This window comes from Argentina silus (assembly GCF_951799395.1).
Source record: "Argentina silus genome assembly, chromosome: 8".
Classification (NCBI taxonomy): Eukaryota; Metazoa; Chordata; class Actinopteri; order Argentiniformes; family Argentinidae; genus Argentina; species Argentina silus.
Window position 1 is genome coordinate 8976480 of NC_139662.1, and position 19995 is coordinate 8996474.

Sequence of the window (19995 nt, forward strand, 5' to 3'; positions counted from 1 at the left end):
ACAAGGAATTTAGCATTTGGCTGGGATTAGAATAATCACTGTGTCTGCATCTGGACATCAGATTAATGTTGTCCTATAACATACTAAATAATGTCATTTCCATCCAATATGTGCAGATATAACTTTAAAAACATACTTAAACACATTATGAAAAATCACTGTCAGTATGCACTGTATTAATCTACCATTGGGAGGGTGGTCATTGAGAGTGTTGTGTGTGGAACAGGAAAATACAGGTCAAGAATGATACAAACTTAAAGTTTATTGTAGGCACAATTACTGAGCATGCTCAGAAACATAAAAATGCATCTCCAATAAAGGGTCTTCTTCACATGGATTGATTATGGTCACCAAACGTGAGGGGAAAACATGGCAGCCAACCGAAAACTAAGGCACCACTAATAACAAAGTCTTTATCTTTTGGGCTGCCACCATCCTCAACTCTTATGTTTGTAATCACATAATGTACATGTACATACCAGCAACTGATTTAAGACTCAAGGCCGGTTCAGATCCATCAGTTAGGAGATTAGACAAGGTTTTGGAATGTAGTTTGATTGATCTGAACAACATAATTATAGAACGTTTCCAGTTTTTTGGAGATGCAGTTCACATTTTGCTCTTTCCAGACAACCAATAGGTTATCAAACTAAATAAATCAACAATATCAAATACAATAGTCTGAAAAGAGAGAGGATTGGTTTAAGTGGCTGATCACATGCACAGTCATTATGAATGTCAAATAAAGAAAAAGTACGCTGAAATGAAGCAGAGGCACTCAGTACATCATAACCATAGCTCAGTGTTCAGTGCATTTTGGTTCCTTTGTTTTAGGTCACAGAACTGTGCAATAAAAAAAGAAAATCTGTCCTTCAAACAGCTCAAACAGAAACCAAACATGTTTTCTTCACTTCTACCACTGGACCAGAGATGTGTAGCATATGGAGGCAGAGCTTTAATCCAATAGCATCCAGTTGTCTCAGTACTTATTAATCCCAAATATCCGTACACCATGGAACTGGGGCAGTTTTGGAAGGAGGACGGTGAGGAGGGAGGTTGTATTGATCAGGAAATGTGTGGCGTCGTATTTTGTGTAGAAACTGGCAAGAATGTACCTGGAGAAGTTGAAATGTAAGGTGATTATTCAATGCTCAGAACAAACAAGACCGATAATTCAGTTGTATGAGTCTTCGGTTACACTTCACGTTAAAGTTGCCTTTACAAAGAGTTTAAGGTGTGCCCATTAGAAGCATTTGTTATGCATGTATAAAGCATTAACAGTGCAGCCACATACAGTAGGCCTACATCAAGCACAATAACATATCACATAATTTCAACCAATAAATTGAATGCATTAGTCATAATCCACATAGAAACACATTTTCTCTCTCTCTTTCTCTCGTTGTAGACAATTAACAACTTACAGCACAATGGGTGAAATGGTGAGGAATTTGCGTGAGGACGTGAACTGAATGCCGTAGTCCATCTGTTCCCAGTGTGTGAGCAGACGAGCTTTGCCCTGGTCTGGTGTCTCAAAAGGAGTGCCTTTTACTGTGTGCAGAAACAAGTACATGACCTGTGATGGACAGACCACACACAGTGTTACAGTAGATCACACAATCATTCACTAGCAGTGCTTTAATGAGCTAGGTAGATAGATATTCCTGGTGGACTGTATAAGGACACAGAAGGTGTTTCTAAAAAGTCCAAGCTCAATCATCTCTTATTCTAGATTACTTTAATCATTATTCTGTGGAAACTGTCTGCAAACTGTATGAGGGATTTCTTGTTTACATTCAGAGAAACCTCCAGTGATTAAAGGGACTTTAACTGAAAGAAATGTCTGACCTTTTCATTCATTTGTGCATTCTCACTAGCCTCTTTGACCACCTTTCCACTGAAACTTCACGCTCAATGAAACTGAATAAATAATGTACAGATTAATAAGGTAAAGGACTGATGTGTGGTTTTCATTGTAAACCTCAAAGGTACCTCTGATACAGTATCAATCACATCCCTCTACACCAATTCCCTAGAGACTCAGTGGTCTCACCATGCAATAGCAGCATCTGTATCTAACATTCCTTAATTATTTTAATGTACAAAATTGTTTTTGTTTTTCATATTCATTTAAATATTCACCATATAGTGCAAGACTAAATATGAGGTCATTTAAACAAAGTGGAAGCAGAACTAGAAAACCATTATTGATGACCTCATTTCTGGTCAATGAGATATTTATCTAGTATCTTGTATTCACTTTATTATTTATATGTCACTGTGCTTGCCTTCAATGTTAACAGTTTTATTTTATTTTATTTTGTCATGCAATTGGTGGAGATAGAAATCGGACGGGCTCATTGTAATGCATGGAATAAGGTATGATATCAAACACACGTGAGCCTTTTTTGATGTCCATCACATATCTGACTATTGATTTCAGGAGTGATGAAACCGTCAGTAGACAAATCTCAAAAGTCAATACATCAAACTTTAGGCTATTCAAAGGATGACGAAAGCACAAGTTCCCATTACTCAAAATCAAAATCAATCAAAAGGCTCAATTAAAATAGGGAGCTACATTTTCTAGTTTGACTCCTTTTCAGAATGTAGGCCTATATGAAGTAATAGGATATATCAAGGAGTACATTGACCTAGATTAAAGGAACAACCCAAATTGTGCTGACCGAGTTATGGATAACGTTGGTGAGGGTCCAGACAAGGGGTACAGAGAAGAAAGGGATGCTCAGCAGGACGACATGGAGCACGGTGGTCAGCAGAAGGTAAGCCAGCCAGATCCCTCGGCTGTTCATCACCCGCGTGTTGGGGTTCACCTCACTGTGAGCCACGCCCACATTCATCCTAAGGAAAACAAAAAGGGACATTAATCTTACTTAATCTTAATCTTACACCCCCCCCCCCCCCCCCCCCAACCTCCAAACTGTGAAGACCAAGAAGATTTCTAATTGGAATCAGAATGGCAGGAAGAATAATTAAATTCCAGTTAAATTAATGCCTAATATGCATATTACACAGTTCCCTTATTTCACATATCACTACAGCATGTGACGAGGTATGTTGTCAATAAAAGAATGTTGATGGAAGTAGGAACTCAAGGCTGATGGAAGCAGGAACTCAAGGCTGATGGAAGCAGGAACTCAAGGCTGTATGCATGTCATGTCACCAGACCAGGTTAAGAGGTGAGTAACGTTTTAATGCAGGGCATTTAATTCCAATCGAATCCAAAAGTTTAATTAGAATCTGGGAATAAGAACTGGAAAAAGATTCCATCCCCTCCCCTTATCGAATGTGTTGCAGGCGTGACCTCTGGCCATGACAAGTTAGCTGAAGAAAAACATCTAAATAAAAACATCCAAGTAACAACTGAATATTCTAGGTTTGTTGATACATTTGTAGCCAGATCAGACTAAGTAGCTAACTCACAAGATAGCCAGCTAAACAGCCAGCCTGTCTAAGCTATCAGGCTAGCTAGCTAACTCGGCCACTGTTTGGTCTGCTACCTCGTAAAAAAGAAGAAAGATTCGCCCCCAAAATCGTCATAAATTGTCACATTCCGATAATTGATGTAGCAGGGGATCATTACAAATAGCTATCAATTTAGAAAACGATATAATATAGCTGTAACTTTCCTCTCAATGTAGGAACTCACCTTCTGTTGTAACCAGGAAATCCCTTATGATGCCTAATCCCGCCCCTGTTAGTTTTGGATTGGCTGAATAACAATACTAGCTACATCATGGGTCTCAGATCTTGCTATCAAATTACTGAGAGGTTTTAAACTCCATTATTGTCAATAGTCTACATTGTGAGATGGCAGAAACGAGTACACACCTCAATGGTGCACACACACGTATAACTCTGACATAAGAAACAGAGCCTGCAGCCTTGCAGCCTACACTGAGATGAGATCTTCTTCATGACAGGGTCATCATATAATAAAACAAATGATTAATTATAACTTTGATTCACAATAATGTTATCAATTTAGTTCAAAGTAATTTCACACTATATCCACATTATATCCTCAGACCTATTTGAAAGATGAGATGAGTGTCAAGCTTTTTCCCCACGTGCTGTATCAGTAGGCTATATAGGTACATTGTTAACTTGAATGTCAATAAATGTAGTCATTTTAGCACTACATTTACATAGGCCTATTAGTGATTGTAATTGGAGATTATCAGAAATCCTAGAAAGAGATGACTCATAGACCAAACACTACTTCCTTGTATACCTTGCCTCAGATGTACAATACTAACTTCAAGTTCCTTTTTTGAGGAAAGTGATGAATAACAATAACAATTACTGTCAACATTAGATAATCATTGTTTGAAGGAATTATAATCACCACACATTATAGCTACCCACTATACTAGGCATAATGATGTAAGGGACAAAACATTCAGGAAGCTGTGCATATTCATGCATAATAACAGGAATGTTTTAGGAAAGCACAGCTTCCCTCTTGTGTGAGTGCAGGTCATTGATGCTGTTTGTGAAATCCAGTTAAAGTGAAAAGGATTTCCTCAATGGTCTGAATGTATAATTTCTTTCATCAGCTGTGAAAATGATCTTTGTTACTACAGATTTTAAGGTAAACAGATGCAGATTTAAAACCATAATAAGAGATTGCAAATCACCAAAAACCATAATTGGTGTTAAATATCTTGTTTATTTTTCTGCATTCAACAGAGAGGTTTACACAAAATAAATACATTTTGTCGCCATAAATATGATTAACAAATAAATAGGTCACATAAATACAAATTTAATAAATATGTCAATAAATATATCATATGATTTTACAATTTCATGTACAAATTGGTCGAAAGATGAACACAGGGAGATACATGACATTCATGTATGCTTTAGGAAGAAATACAACATTGTGATAACACAACAGCATTTCTAGATATTTTGACATGTCCTATGACAATTCCTATTTTGACCAACATGATCAGACAAGATATGAAGAATATGATTATCCACTACTGAAAGTAATTTAATACTGACGCAGAAAGCCAATTAGTTGTGGCTTAATTCGCAGCTCTACAATTCACAGTTGAGTCCTGGATGTGCTGTGCTGGATCACCAAGGGCAAAGACCCGAGCCGTGAGGATGGAGAAGGAGAACAGCCTCTCAACACTGTAGAGGCACTGCTCCAACTCTCTCCAGTCCTCGTTGGGCAAAGTCACTTTGTCAATCTTAGGGTAGGACCCCTACAAAACAACAAGAGTCATGAGATGCAGCCTACCAGTCTCAGTTTAACATAGACATGAGTCCATACTGTAGATTCAGTTCAGACAACAACTGCTTAGTAGGTCATGAATTTCCAAAACATTCTGTGTTTCATGGAAACATCTGCATTTGAAATACAGGGTTGAGTGGAAATCCTTGCTGCTAGGGTGAAGATGGAACATGCAACCTCAAATACGTTTTTAAATTAATCTCATCTCATTCTGTACATATGGTATTTCTATTGTGACTGAAAAAAAAGAACATTGCTTACCTTCAACTGATAATGGAGCTCTCCCAGTTCTTTCACAATTTCTTTTGCATTATTTGCAGCCTTACAATTGGCATTGTTGAATTGACCAAGCATCTCAAATATGTCAGAGTAATTCTTCAGCGCAGCAGCTATCTTCTCAATACACGGCTTATGTGGAGGAAGGTGAAAATAAAAAAGATGATTAGACAATGCCACTTTTAATTTGGTAATTAGAAGATGCATCTCTCCATTTAGAGTTTAGGACATAATGTAGGCCTGTTGTTTATTTGTTTCTCAACAAAATAATGTGTGTGTTTGCCAGATGATAAATGCAACATATTAATCATCTAAACAGAAATAATGTAGCTTACCTTTGAATCAGATCTTAGATTTGCAGGATCACATTTGTCTTTGGCCTGCACCAGTGCAAGACTGGTTTTGATATTTCTTTCCACATGTTTCAAATCACTGGCCACCTGCAGGACATGATCAGACAGTTAAAATACTTTGTGTCCATTCATTCCTTACAGGTAGGCTATGGCAATTTGTGCCAAAAAACATTACAACCTATACCACTATCATAATCAATTAAACTATAAGCAGACTTACCTGAGCGTGGAGATTTTTAGCAATTGTATTCAGTTTGATAGAGCTCTCTTTCACCTTATTCCACATAGGTCTAGCTGTTGGAGCGCTAAATGCACTCGTGAACACTAGAAGAATAACGATAGCTGTGAACGGCATGTACATGATTCTGATTTCCTTCACACCTGATTGCACTTCTGCAGCTTTATATGGTATCCCGCGCCAATGTATTTATCTTAGCGTCAGTACTCGTCAGCTTCAGAGTCCCTGTCCAACTTATATTGTATACAAACTACGTGAGTCAGCGAGGACTTTCCCCTCTGGAAATCCTCTTACCTGTCACAAATTTGTGGTTTCGCTTTCGCAAAAATAGTTGACGACATAATACTAATATTTTTGCAAAGAATTCAGCCATTTATCAATTATTTTGTAATTATAAAAAATAGCCTTTTTATGATATCACTTACGCCTATCAAAATATTTTGTTAGGGTTTTTCTGAGGAGCAACAGCTCTATAATTGCAATGTAAGCTATTCGCTCTATATAAGCTGTACTTGGAACTTATAACGAACAGCTAAAAATGGCTATAATTAAGCATAGGCGTATGCTTTCAGATATTGCCTAATATTGTCGCTTGCACATTCACGAGGATTGTATTTTTGTTTTATTGATTGTAGGCTATTAATCCATTTTCAGTAAATTGGCTACACGATGTGAAACATATGGAGCAGATGCAGACTTGACCTGCTATTTGGAAATGTAATTTGTCAAGAACAGAACTAAAAGGTCATGGAAAAGTCGCACATTCTCTTTTGCTCTGAATTTAATTTATCAACGTTTCGGCAATAGTGGCTTCATCGGGGTGTGGCAAAACTGTGATGCAGTTCTATGAATTGGAGATGGCCAAAGGTGCAGGAACTGCTATTTATTAAAAAGTCCAAGATGTGCAAATCCAAATAGCCTACCAGAGGTATAGCGATAGAAGGAATTTGTATAAATATTCAGTGGAACTAGGCTTAGATAATTTTCATTTGGCCTATAAAGAAAGAAGTATAAGTAGCCATTTTAAGCCAATCAGTATTTTAAGTCATTCCTCATCAAATTAATGAGGAACATGACATCTTGCGTCTTGAAAATAAAGGTGTGATGTCGTCTCTCTCTTGAAATAGATTGATCTCAATGGAACTTGGTAAAACCGGTGATAAACTATCTTGATTTATATAAGGCTTACTAGAATTCTACTGTTAAAAATAATCATGCAAACATTTTGTTAGTCTAGAGCCAAAGTGATGTGAAGCAAAATAATTGTATAACATATCCTTATTAAAACTTCCCATCCCTATTAGGTATCTGCATGATTCAAACAAAATAAACCTTAAAGAATTTCCATTAATGACGTGAATGACTGCTCTAGTGTATCGTCATCACTGGCACATGCAGTTTGATTTCCTCCTTTTAAAATGTTTGGTTTGCGGTTTAAAGTTTCACACGTGTAGGTGGTCAATATGTCGAGGAAGTGAGATTAACCTTCACATGTCAGAGCATGATGACTTATTGAGAAATGTACTGTCGATTAGTACCTTCCTCAAGGGCAGATGCTAAATGGGAGTCTGGCCTTCCCAAGGATCCCAGTTAGCATTTACTCTTCCTCAAGGTGGGGGGTTAGATTGGGTGTGATAGATAAACATTCCGTTTCCCTGCAATTTCTCTTTTAAAGAGAATTTGTTGACCACTTTATACCTCTTAGACTGAAAAGTACACAAGCAAATGCCCCAATGAATAATGTCATTATTTTGAATAATAAACGACCCATTGTTCTTTTTAAAAAGGGAAAATGTATTTGTTTTTATTTTATTTAAAGCGAAAGAGATAAGGGAAGACAGATTTTTCTTTCACGTGATTTGTGCTCGAAAGAACAGCAGATTAATTTCCAATTTGAATACCAGCAGAATGATTAATTAATAATCAGTTAATTAAACATGATATGAACAATTTAGCTTAAATTAAGATATATTTTCCACATAAGAACATATGACTTTGGATTTATAGGCTTCTGATCTGGTGTGGTTATTAACTCATATCAGATCCAACCAGCATGAAGATGCGTAGCCAAATTCTCTATGATTTTTCCCCAAACTATAACCTACAGTCTATAAAAAGTTATGTAAAATGTATAGGGCATAATATAAATGTATAATGTCACCATAATCAGTTATTTTATTTTGTTTGACAAAATAAAGGAAAAGTGTGTAGAGTGCAGATTATTTTTAATAAAGACGAAAAAGCTTTATGGGTAGCCTTCCTACGCAATGATGGTTTTCTCCGGAGGCAACTTCTACGGGTAGATGTGTTGTGTAGTACCATTCTGTAACGTTTGTGAACGTTGCACCCTCCTGAATGTGCCATATTTTACTCCGGAAGAGTTTGTTTGTTATTGTTAGCTATGAATGGAGGCAGCATGAAGTGGATCCTGTAAAATACAAAATATTTCTGTAGTTAGCGGGTGAGGAGCTACTCGGGGTATACCTAAGCTACAGATTTAGCAAATCATTGATTTCGCCATTATTTTTTTAATTATTTTGGGTACATGGGATTCAATCTTACCTAACTCGAGCAATCCAAACTGGCTAGCTAGCTAGCTAACAAGCAGCCCGCTTGTCTATTTGGCTCACATCTGTGTTGGTCTGTGTGTCAGTAGCTGATAATAGCATTCTCAATGTACACAGGTAGCTAGCTAAGTACAAGACTGGTATTGCAATTCGTAGATAACATATCCTGCTGCCTAAATGTTTGTCGCTAGTTGATGAGTTTAGAAGAGTATATGACTATCATCTAATATCATTATTTAGCTGTTATTGTGGGCTTGATGATCAGACAACACAGGAAGCAATAGTTTTAAGTTGTAATATCTGATAGAAGTGGCAAGCCCAATGCTGCTCTTACGTAGACTATTCATAACTTTGGATTTAGCTACTTTGAATATAAGGTGGATTGAACCTAACCACCAGTTTTTCTAAGGTTGGCTCCTGTCCTCATGATGAATTTTGAGGGTCTTGACCCGGGGTTGGGCGAATACGCGCCTGCCCTTCATGGGAGCCTTGAGGCGGGTATGGAGCCCTCGATGGACCCAAGACTCAACCCCAATATGCTGCAAGGTGTGGAGCTTGATCCAGATGGACTTCCCGTTACCGTACCAGAGTCTGTGCACATGCTGGAAGGGATGTTCTCTGAGCTCCACAGTGTAGCTGCAGAGGTGGGGGTCCCTGTCACTGCAACTCACTTTGACCTGCAAGAGGAGATGCTATGGATGGGTAACCACAGGGTAAGAAAGACTCAGTTACCTATAGTTTTGTTTACAGTTGCCCCCTTTCGTGTATTTGCAATCAAGGCTATGGCACTTTTTGTTGTGATACTAACTTCATTGTTTTGTGTTTCCATACTCGTTCTTGCCTTAGGGACATGCAAGCTCCTTTTTTGGTCCCACAATGGGCCGTCACTCCTCTTTCCAGGTGCACTCCACTGATGACATCCGCCACATTCACAGCATGGAGACAGGAGTGCTGTTCCTCTCTAAGAGTCATCTCAAATGTGTCACCCGGGGGGGGCTTGTAATGTTTGACTACCCGTAAGTTGCACACAAATGCTAAAACACATTGTCATTGACACACACACACACACACACATACACACACACACACAGTACTGTATTGTCATACATTTTGGACGAAAATTATATCAATGTTATCTGCCCATCCATCCCTGCATGAAAATGTATATACAATTGATTTTGATCATTTTAAATCTCAATAACAGTTCTACCGTATATGTACATGTTTCAGAATGGAGGAGGGAGCTGATATGCACAGTCTGCTTATGACGGATAACAACACATTCCTCATGGGTGGACTACAGAACTATGTGGTGGAAGTTGACCTAAATACCGTGCAGGAGACTCAAAGGGTGAAATGAAATGGGAATGTATTGTACTGCATCACACCTCCACACCATGCGTTATCATGGCATATATCCAGTCCTTTCTCATGGTTTTAGTGCTTTGGACACAAAGCGACATATGAATGATTAATTTGAAACTTTAATGTGTCATGTTTCCTTGTATGCCTAGTTCACAGTGGAAGACCCAGGGGTAGCTATCATGCGGCAGTCCAGTCGTTACTTCTTCTGTGGACACACATCTGGAAAGGTAAGCATAAAAGAGAGAAACCCAACCTTTAGTTACTCAGTGTGTGGATGCTTTTCCACTCATCTTGTACCTTCTACCAAAACCAGGTAACCCTTCGTGACCCGCGCACCTTCAAGCCAGAGCAGGAGTTTGACGCCTTCTCTGGCAGCCTCTCAGATTTCGATGTCCATGGCAACCTCCTGGCAGCGTGTGGGTTCTCCAGTCGAGGGATGAATGGACTGGCGTGTGACCGCTTCCTCATGGTTTATGACCTGCGCATGATGCGTGCGGTGACTCCACTGCAGGTGCATGTGGACCCCCTCTTCCTGCGCTTCATCCCTACGTATGCATCACGCCTGGCCATCATCTCGCAGCAAGGTATCAAATGGGAAATGCATGTTTCGATTTTTATGATCACATTTATGTTCTGCTCTTCTTCTTTTTGGTAATTTTTATTGTAAATAAGCCATTTTTACAAATTCTTTGAAGTATTGTTGGCACATTATTCCTGGGAGGATCCCAAAAAGAAAGAGAAAGATTGACCGTCTTTTACTTCTTCCCCCACAGGACAGTTTCAATTCTGTGAGCCTACTGGGCTAGCCAACCTCAATGACGTCTTTCATGTGAGCACCGTAGGCCAGCTGCTCATGAGCTTCGACGTGTCATCCAGTAAGCAGGCTTTGGCCTTTGGGGACACTGGGGGATGTGTGCACCTCTGGTCTGATGCCCCAGAGGTCAACTACAATGGTTACTCCCGGGAGACAGACTTTGCCTTGCCCTGTCTGGTGGACTCCCTGCCTCAGTTGGACTGGAGCCATGACCTGTTGCCTCTATCCCTCATCCCTATGCCCTTGACCAGCTCAGAGCCCCTCTTGTCTGATTGGTCCACCAAGCAAGCCACTCCCAGCCCAAGGTAGCTTGCCTGTATTTGATCCTTGTGAATTTTGATCTGCTGAGGTAGCCTTAGTGGTGAATCCATAGCACCCTGATGAGGGGTGAAGTTACATTTTAGATGTAGCTGGGAATACACAAACCATCTCTGATTACATTTACTATGGGCATATTTTAATCAAAGGGGGTACGTGTCATACAATGTACGAAATAGGGATGAGATATTGAGGAAATGAACAAAGTTTACATATGTATTTTTCTCTCAAGACGAGCACCCCCTGTGGACCCAGAGATCCTACGCACGATGAAGACAGTAGGGTTCATTGGTTACGCCCCCAATCCTCGTACTCGCCCGCGGAATCAGGCATGTCAATCACCCACAAATAATATCATTTTATGATTGCAGCAAGCTTGTTTTACACTCTAGAGATGTCCAGTCCTTTGAAGAGTTGGGATAATGATGCTTGGTTGGAGTAGGACGTTTTGTCCTCCAACATTTACCCAATATCTTAATTGCTTTGTTTCAGGTTCCTTACAAGATGAAAGAGGTGGAGCTGGACTATGATAATTACAATCAGGTTCCTGAGTCACCCATTGGTCGTGATGAAGAGCCACACCTCTACATGGTGCCCAAGAAATACAGGAAGGTATGTCTTTGCATTGATTTATCCAGCTGTAATTGTGAAATATGTCAAGAGAAGGACTGATTGCATGAATATGTGATGAGGACATGTTTCAGTGTGTCAATTCCTTGTGAGACCTGTTTCCAAGTGAGACCTTCCTTGTTCCCATCAGGTCACCATCAAATACTCCAAACTTGGGCTGGAGGACTTTGACTTCAAACATTACAACAGGACCCTGTTTGCTGGCCTGGAGCCTCACATTCCCAATGCTTACTGTAACTGCATGATCCATGTAAGAATTGGAGATGGGTTGTGTTCAAGTTGGAGATCGGTTGTGTTATCAGATAAATGTGCTTGAGTACCTGTATATCACTCATCAAGGACATCATTATTTGTATTTAGCCGTTTCAGTTGAAAATGTTCAAATGATCTGATTCTACTTAACACTGTTTTTGGGAATATTTTTTAGGAATGAGAGAGAGGGGTATAGTGAGGGATCATAGTATAAAAAGTGGCAAACTCGAGACTAAGGCAAGATTTGATTGAAGATTTGCTGAGGGGAGACATGTGATTGGTTCCTGCTACACCATGCTTCCACACAGGAGTTGTCTTTTAAACAAGTGTTATTTTGTGTCTCTCTGTCAGGTGTTGTATTTCCTGGAGCCAATCCGCTGTCTGGTCCAGAATCACCTGTGTCAGAAGGAGTTCTGTCTGGCATGTGAGTTGGGCTTCCTCTTCCACATGCTGGACCTGTCAAGAGGAGACCCCTGTCAGGTAGAGCTCAATCAGCATTCAATTAGATTAACTTTATTTATACCCAAGTGCTGCTGGGCTGACAGTGACAGTGCTGACAACATGGTCAGCACATAACCAACATCATATTCTTTACACTCAAACACATCTGATCCATGATATACCCAGATTTTCTCCTCTCCTCTCTCCCTCAAAAATGATATGTCCTCTTAACAAAAAAAGAAATGAATGACCATCCTGTTACTGCTATCAACTCATTGCAACCACCATCCTCTCCCAGGCCAGTAATTTCCTGCGAGCTTTCCGCACCATCCCGGAGGCGTCTGCCCTGGGCCTGATCCTGGCGGACTCTGATGAGCAGAATGGGAAGGCCAGACTAGGCCGTCTCATCCAGAGTTGGAACCGCTTCATCCTCACCCAGCTCCACCAGGAGACCCAGGAGCAGGAGGGCCCACAGGCCTACAGAGGGGCCAGCAGCAGGTGAACCACTCAATTCAATAAAACTGCATTTATTTCACAATGGGCAATGATGCCGGGTAAGTAGTAAGAAATATATGGTAGATACTTACATGTACAGTATACGTACAGTATATACAGTATATGTACAATATGAAACACAGGCACAATAATAGATACAAATATTTTAAACATTTTACAACAATAGTTACAAAACAACAGTGTGACAGTAATACATAGTTTCACTAGTTTAGATGTTGAGCATGAGTGATCTGTGTTTGCAGACTCTGGCTTGATTACTTAGATCTTTCGATGCTGTCTTTGTTGCAGTGCCCTAGGGTCCTCTGGCGAGTCTGTGATAGGAAGGCAGTTTGGGTGTGAAGTTGAGAACAGCAGCCTGTGTCGCTGTGGTAAAGAGACGGTTCGCTCCTCTCTCACTTTGCTGTTCACCATGCACTACCCTGAGCAGAGCTCGCTTGGTGAGTTTGCCACAGATGTTGTTTTCTCCACTAGCATTTTGACATCTATCATTGTTATTTGGAGTACTGACCAGGAAAAACTCCAGGCACTATATACTATATAGGCTAAAACTTGGCCTCAGAGTTGTTTCTGTTCAGGTCTCATCGACAGAAATATCTCCTGACTGTAGATGCATTTATTGGCCAGATATTGATTTCAAATAATTTTCTATCAGATAAGACGATCAAGGAGTATGACTTTGCTGAGATTCTGAAGAAGAGTATATGCCTGGAGCAGAGCACTCAGGCGTGGTGCGAGAACTGTGAGAAGTACCAGCCTACAGTAAGTGACTCTCTCCTTTCTAAAGCACCGTCATACGTTGTTTATTGGATTTAGAGTTGAGTCCATTGCTTAACCTTCTCTTTTGCTCTGTCTGTCCATCTCTAGGTGCAGACACGTAACATCCGCTGTCTCCCAGATGTACTGGTCATCAACTGTGAAGTGAACAGTGTTAAAGAGGCAGAGTTCTGGAGGGCTCAGGCAGACGTAAGACCCTGATAGTCCCTATCTTAGTAAACAATTTAATGTCCTACACGCTACGTAATCCCTCCCATAAAAGCAAACCTGTATGCACACGTCTTTGAAAATGTACATTGCCATCATGGTGAGCTAGTTGTTGATTAGTATCCTAAAAAAAGTTGTTGATTAGCACTTGATGTCATGGTAAATGGCTAATGTGAGACACACACACACACACACACTCACACACACTCCTTCTTTTCTCTCAACAGTATGCTTTCAACAAGGCCATGAAAAAAGAGGCAATGGAACCCCCTAAGCCTAAAGAACCTCAACCTATCCCCACTGAGTGGTGCATAGAGTAAGGAGCATGTTTTCTGCATAGCCCCGTACATATTTTCATTTAGAAACATGGAACCATAGATTCATGAAATGATTGATGGAAAGGCTTGATAAAAAGAAACCTTGTATCTTACTTTGCCTCAGTTTTGCTAACATTCTTGCTGACTCTGTTAGTGGGGAGGGGGTATGCAGCGTGGAGGGTGTGACCTTTGACACGAAAGCGGAGGACTTGCGGCATGTTTGGATCCCTCTCACCCTGAAGATGTCCATCAGTAAGAGCCAGGGACTAGAGATCAGCAGCTGGCCCGAAGGAGAGGAGGTGAGAAGGAAGGAAGAAGTGATCTCAAAACCAACCCCTAGAGGGTTGCAATGTCTGCTGGTTTTTATTTCTCCCCAAATATAAATACATTGATTCATCATCATTCGGTCCAGTTATTTGTTTTCTTTTTTAGAAGAGACCCTCCAGGAATTAGGTTTGACGTGTGATAAGAGTTTTAGATACTGTATGCATTATATAATTGTCCCTGTATCCGTACTTTACAATCATAGGTTCAACAAATCCAACACTTCTATGGTTTTTGCAATGATCTCCAAATATGTTTTGTGAGTTAACTAGTGTAATAAAGCTGTATTAGTGCATGTGTTGTAAACTGAACACTTTTTCAATCCATCTTTTAGCTGGGCTCTGCTGAGGAGGCTGAAGGAGCTTCTCTGTATGACTTGGTGGTTACCGTGCCTCATATCCTTGATGCGCGCACAGGTGGTAACTTGGTGGCACATATCAAAGTGGGAGAGACCTATCACCAAAGGAAAGAGGTAGGATTGATAGTTGGAGATGACACTTAGTTAATGTAAGGATATCAACAGATATTTGAAAAAAAAAAGACAGTTTGTGCGGAACCATGTTTGAATAAATTGTCGTTTCTTTTTTCTTCATGTTGCTGTTTTAGGGGGTAACACATCAGCAGTGGTATCTATTCAATGATTTCCTCATCGAGCCAATTGACAAGGTAATTTTCATGCATTCATGATGCATTAATTTCAAGTAACCTTGATGAACTCTATGCCTCAAATATAAGAATCTGGTTTCAAGTCATGCAACAACTGTAAGTGTGTAATTTGCCATTTATTATGTCTGTGACCCTGAGTAATAACTTGATATTGAACTGCAGTTTTATGCAGTATTTCTACTAATAAAATGTATTGATCGATAGAATATAAAAGAGATGATTCAAGTATGGAAACGTGTTAGCATGTTGGTTGTGTGTGTCCCAGACTGAAGCTGCACAGTTTGATGTGAACTGGAAGGTGCCAGCCATCCTTTATTACGCCAAGAGAAACTTCCACACCAAATATGACCTTCGCAGTAAGACATGCTCTCATAATACACTCACTCACTCACACACTGTTATTGATCTGTTACATCTAATTTTTCCAGTTATCAGGCGGAGAAAAACAAGCAATAGCACAAGCAATATGGTAATTTCCGCAGTAGATATTGGTCTTAGTGGAAGCAATTGTGTTACTCGAGATGGATTATGCTCATCATAGGGCCAGGAGGTTTCCCTTACTACTTGAACTAATCTATAACTAGAGCACAGAGTTTTTCCCGGTCAGTTAACATGGAAGAACACCTGGCCCTGACACTGTATATGAGAGTGCACTTCGTTACACCTGATGGCTGTCTTCCCCAGTTAAGAACCCCATTGAGGCCAGTGTGCTGCTGACAGAGGCTTCGCTGGCTAGGAAGCAGAGGAAGAGCCACGCCACCTTCATCCCACTCATGGTCAGTGAGATGCCCCAAGCGGGAGAGCTGGTGGGACTGGATGCAGAGTTTGTCACACTCAACCAGGCAAGTCTAGCATGTATTATGTGAGTAGAGCTGCAAGTTTATGACAGACAGGGATCAGCTCCCCGAAGCCTAGCCTTCACTGCTGGCAGAGTAAATGCAAAACTGACCAAAAAACTATTGTCTAGGGGCAACTTCATCCTACTCTTTTAATGATGATGATGATGATTAACTGCAACAGCCACACTGTTTGAGTGTCTCCATCTGTTGCCCTGTAGGAGGAGGCAGAACTGCGTAGTGACGGCACAAAGTCCACCATCAAGCCCAGCCAGATGTCTGTAGCCCGGATCACCTGTGTGCGTGGTCAGGGTCCCAACGAGGGAGTGCCGTTCATCGATGACTACATCTCCACTCAGGAGCAGGTGATGCTCCCCTTCCTTGGCAATAATGACTACTTCAACAAGCTGGATGTTCAGATACTTATTGCTACTTAGCTAAATCAAATGTTGTAATCTCGTTCTCACTACAAACAAAACAACTTTTTAGCAAAGTGGCTTAGATTCAGCTTGACTTTGGTCCATAACCCACTATGGTACTGCTTCCTTTTGCAAAGGTGGTGGACTATTTGACACAGTACTCTGGCATCAAACCAGGGGACCTGGATGCCAAGATCTCCTCCAAGCACTTGACCACGCTGAAGTCAACTTACCTCAAGTTGCGCTTTCTCATTGACACTGGAGTGCGCTTTGTTGGGCATGGTTTACAGAAGGACTTCCGGGTCATCAATTTGTTGGTAAGTGTGTATACTGGTTGAATCTGATCTGTATAATGGCCTAAAGGAAAAATTACCAGTACAACCAATTGCCTCAGAACCCCTGGCCACAGTTTGGGTAAACATGTGTCAGCTAAATACTCTATACATTCAAAAGGGGATGTTTCACATGTGTTTTCATGTTCTTTGCTCAGGTTCTGAAGGACCAGGTTGTTGACACGGTCTACCTGTTCCATATGCCCCGGAAGAGGATGATCTCTCTTCGCTTCCTCGCCTGGTACTTCTTAGGTGAGGGCAAATACGATTTACATACTGTTTTTAACCTCACTTGATCCTAGATACTGTTACTACATTTTCATGTTTATTTGCACATATAGAAATGACTTCCTCTTAGCCTGCCTTTCCCCAAAGTTCACCATGTCACCATGACTTGTCGTTGTGTGAAATGGCAAAACTGCCTCTTGATCGATCATCATGACTAAGCTTTCCTGATTCACTCATGCACCCCCTGATTCTTGTCTCCAGAACTCAACATCCAGGGGGAGACCCATGACAGTATTGAGGATGCACGCACTGCCCTGGCGCTGTACAGGAAGTATCTGGAGCTAAGTCGTGGAGGCGGGAACGAAGAGGTCAGGAAAGCTCTGAAGGGACTCTACGAAAAGGGCCGCAAGATGGACTGGAAAGTACCAGACTGTGACGCAGGAGATGGTCAAGGTAGCCCAAAAAGTACGAAAATGACATTGCATTAGATGTAATGTTAATGGGGTCTGAATATATGGGAGCTAGCGAAATGTTACTAATAACAACCATTATAACAAGAAACATGAATTTTCAGTCCATGTTGATTGTGGTCTCTCCCCTCATACAGGTACAGCTGTCTTTCCCTCCGTGATGGGGCTGTAAGCAGTGTCTCAAGGCATTACTGACAAGTGGATTTTTACCTTTCACCTTCACTCAACCCTCTTTTGCAGTATTACAACCAGAACTTCTCAACCAGTGATCTTTGTCAGAAGAGAAACAGACATGACCAAAATACAGAATTAGATGGTGTCAGTGTCCACATGATCCATACTGTACATAGTCATCTCATTTTGCTTGCCGTCACGTTATATTGACATAATTGATTAATGGATTGAACTACTTTGACCTTATCAAAGCAGAATTCAAAACAATTTCCGCTCTTATGTTTTGTTTTGTTTTTAATTCAATTTGTAAAGAGTGTTTGTTTGTTGTACATTATGCTGCCAAATGAGCAAAGATTTGTGAATTTGTATTTTGAAAATGTGATGTACTTTTTATAATGAATTCTTTGAGGCCTGTCATTAAAGTTGACAACATTAGTTGTTCATGAATCGTTCATTCATATTTGTTTCTCAACTTCACATTATGATGAAGTGGGAGATAGAGTTTAATTTACAATCGTGTTCTCACTAGTTTTTATTGTGAATCCAGCAGTGTTTTATGTTTATTAGTGTGATCTACAGTATATGTCCAGGTATGAGGCAAACGGATACCATACAGAAGTTCATTCTTTGAGCTTCCAGTGTCTTAATTAGAAGGCTAAGTGGCGAAGTTCAATGAAGGTTTTATTGAGGCACATCACATATTTTGGAAATGCAGACTTCTGATAATCCTTAATAAAACAAATGACAACTTTACATACAGAATGTGCACGTAGGCCTCCTACTCTTGAGACCATAACCTATTTAGGAAGGACATACTTTCATCTTCTGTTATCACTATCATTTTTGATTTCTTGAGGAAGTGTATAATCCACATATGTGCACACACATATGGTTGACTGTTAGATCCTGGGTTAGGTCCTAATGCTGTAGTTAGAGGACCTTGATTCTGGCCTATGTTGGTTCTTCTTATTCTTATTAAAAAACCTCATCTGAGGGGCCCTCGACTGATTCATTACCTCTAGTCATACCTTGAGAGGAAGACACAGTAATCTGTTGACACTGGTGTTTTTCAGTTCCATGGAGTGGGGTAACATTGCCTACTACTGTGTGCGACTGTGAGGCAATGAATTGTTTCACCTTGACTGTAACGGAAGCCACCAGGCTTTGAGTGAGTGCCTCAATTTGCTTGTCTGTCTCGGAGTTGTCAATAATTATGGCTGTAGTTGAGGGTTTGACATCCACATCAGCGGCTGCCAGTTTCTCTAACACTGTCTCAACAACATCCTCTGCTGTTGAATTTAACTCACAACTGGAATTTCCTGTGTCAACGTCCATATGAAGAACACTGCGGTGGACCTGAAAAGGCCCCATTGGTAGTTGCGTTCTTATTGCCTGTTTAATGATGTTGCTGACAGTTTTGATAACTGTGTTTCGGTTGGTCTGACTTTGAGTACGGCCATGTTCAAGTTGTGACATTTTTCCATAAGGAAGGTGTGAGAATTTGAGGGACTTATAGGAAGGAAAGCAGTCTGACATCCCTTGTCTCCTAGAGGACAGTAGAGGCAGTCTTTGATGCTCTCTTTCTTTAAAGGAAATAGGGCAGCTTGGAATCACAGTTTCAGCATTTATAAAGGCCTTCAGACTCCTCTCACGGCATGACTTGTCTGCAGAGGATGGGACTAAAGGCTCAGAGGCTTCAGGTATGTTTTGTATGGGGAGTTGACTTTTGGGTAGAGAATTGGAATCCTTCACAACATTACTTTTTTTACTGAGACTTTCAAGTGGACACAACAGAGTTGTTTTGGTGGGTGAAAGGTTGCTCTTCTCAAGTTGAAGTTCAGGCAGAGAGCTATTTGAGTTTTGTGATGTCTTTGAAAGAATTATGAACTGCTTAGCTTTAGAAGTTTCAGTAACGGTAACTGATACTTGTTGTCTCTCCTTTTCCACTGGAATGGTGCTCATGGCTTGCTCTTGCAATGTTCTGTCAAATGACAACTTCAAAACTGAGGGTGGTTTGGTTTGTAAAGTCTTCACAAAGTTGAGGTTTTGAATACTGGTCATGCTTTGGTTAAGCACATACTCTGTCCTTTTTGCCTCTGCCCTCTCAGTTGGGCTTTCTTTTGTTTGTGCCATGTTGTTCATGTGATCTTTAGCATCCAATTTATGAGTCTCAACAATAAGATCAGGTGGCAGGGCTGTGGTAATCAAA

The 19995-nt window shown here is 40.5% G+C and overlaps 2 protein-coding genes across 6 annotated transcripts; one reads left to right on the plus strand and one right to left on the minus strand.

Annotated features, from left to right (window-relative positions):
• Window positions 1-242: 242 nt before the first annotated feature.
• ormdl2 (ORMDL sphingolipid biosynthesis regulator 2) lies at window positions 243-3703 on the minus strand. The gene is made up of 4 exons (XM_083676120.1): window positions 3671-3703; window positions 2688-2862; window positions 1425-1576; window positions 243-1115 (listed from the first exon to the last, which is right to left on the minus strand). Exons 2-4 carry the CDS (start codon window positions 2859-2861, stop codon window positions 980-982), a joined length of 462 nt encoding a protein of 153 aa, XP_083532246.1. The 5' UTR covers window position 2862; window positions 3671-3703; the 3' UTR covers window positions 243-979.
• Window positions 3029-18221, plus strand: pan2 (poly(A) specific ribonuclease subunit PAN2). Of its 5 annotated transcripts, none has more exons than XM_083676098.1 (26): window positions 3029-3200; window positions 9113-9416; window positions 9550-9719; window positions 9934-10054; window positions 10218-10295; window positions 10382-10652; window positions 10842-11187; window positions 11433-11529; window positions 11693-11812; window positions 11961-12080; window positions 12434-12562; window positions 12822-13021; window positions 13328-13476; window positions 13692-13798; window positions 13904-14002; window positions 14248-14336; window positions 14492-14636; window positions 14996-15133; window positions 15268-15327; window positions 15593-15683; window positions 16012-16169; window positions 16385-16528; window positions 16720-16899; window positions 17073-17166; window positions 17404-17607; window positions 17750-18221. In XM_083676098.1, the coding sequence occupies exons 1-26, from the start codon at window positions 3145-3147 to the stop codon at window positions 17782-17784; spliced, it is 3705 nt and encodes a 1234-aa protein (XP_083532224.1). In that variant the 5' UTR covers window positions 3029-3144; the 3' UTR covers window positions 17785-18221. The 5 variants fall into 5 exon arrangements, with proteins under 5 accessions (XP_083532224.1, XP_083532225.1, XP_083532226.1 ...); XM_083676099.1 differs by having other exon boundaries at window positions 17404-17595; XM_083676100.1 differs by lacking the exon at window positions 3029-3200 and adding an exon at window positions 8537-8597.
• Window positions 18222-19995: the final 1774 nt, after the last annotated feature.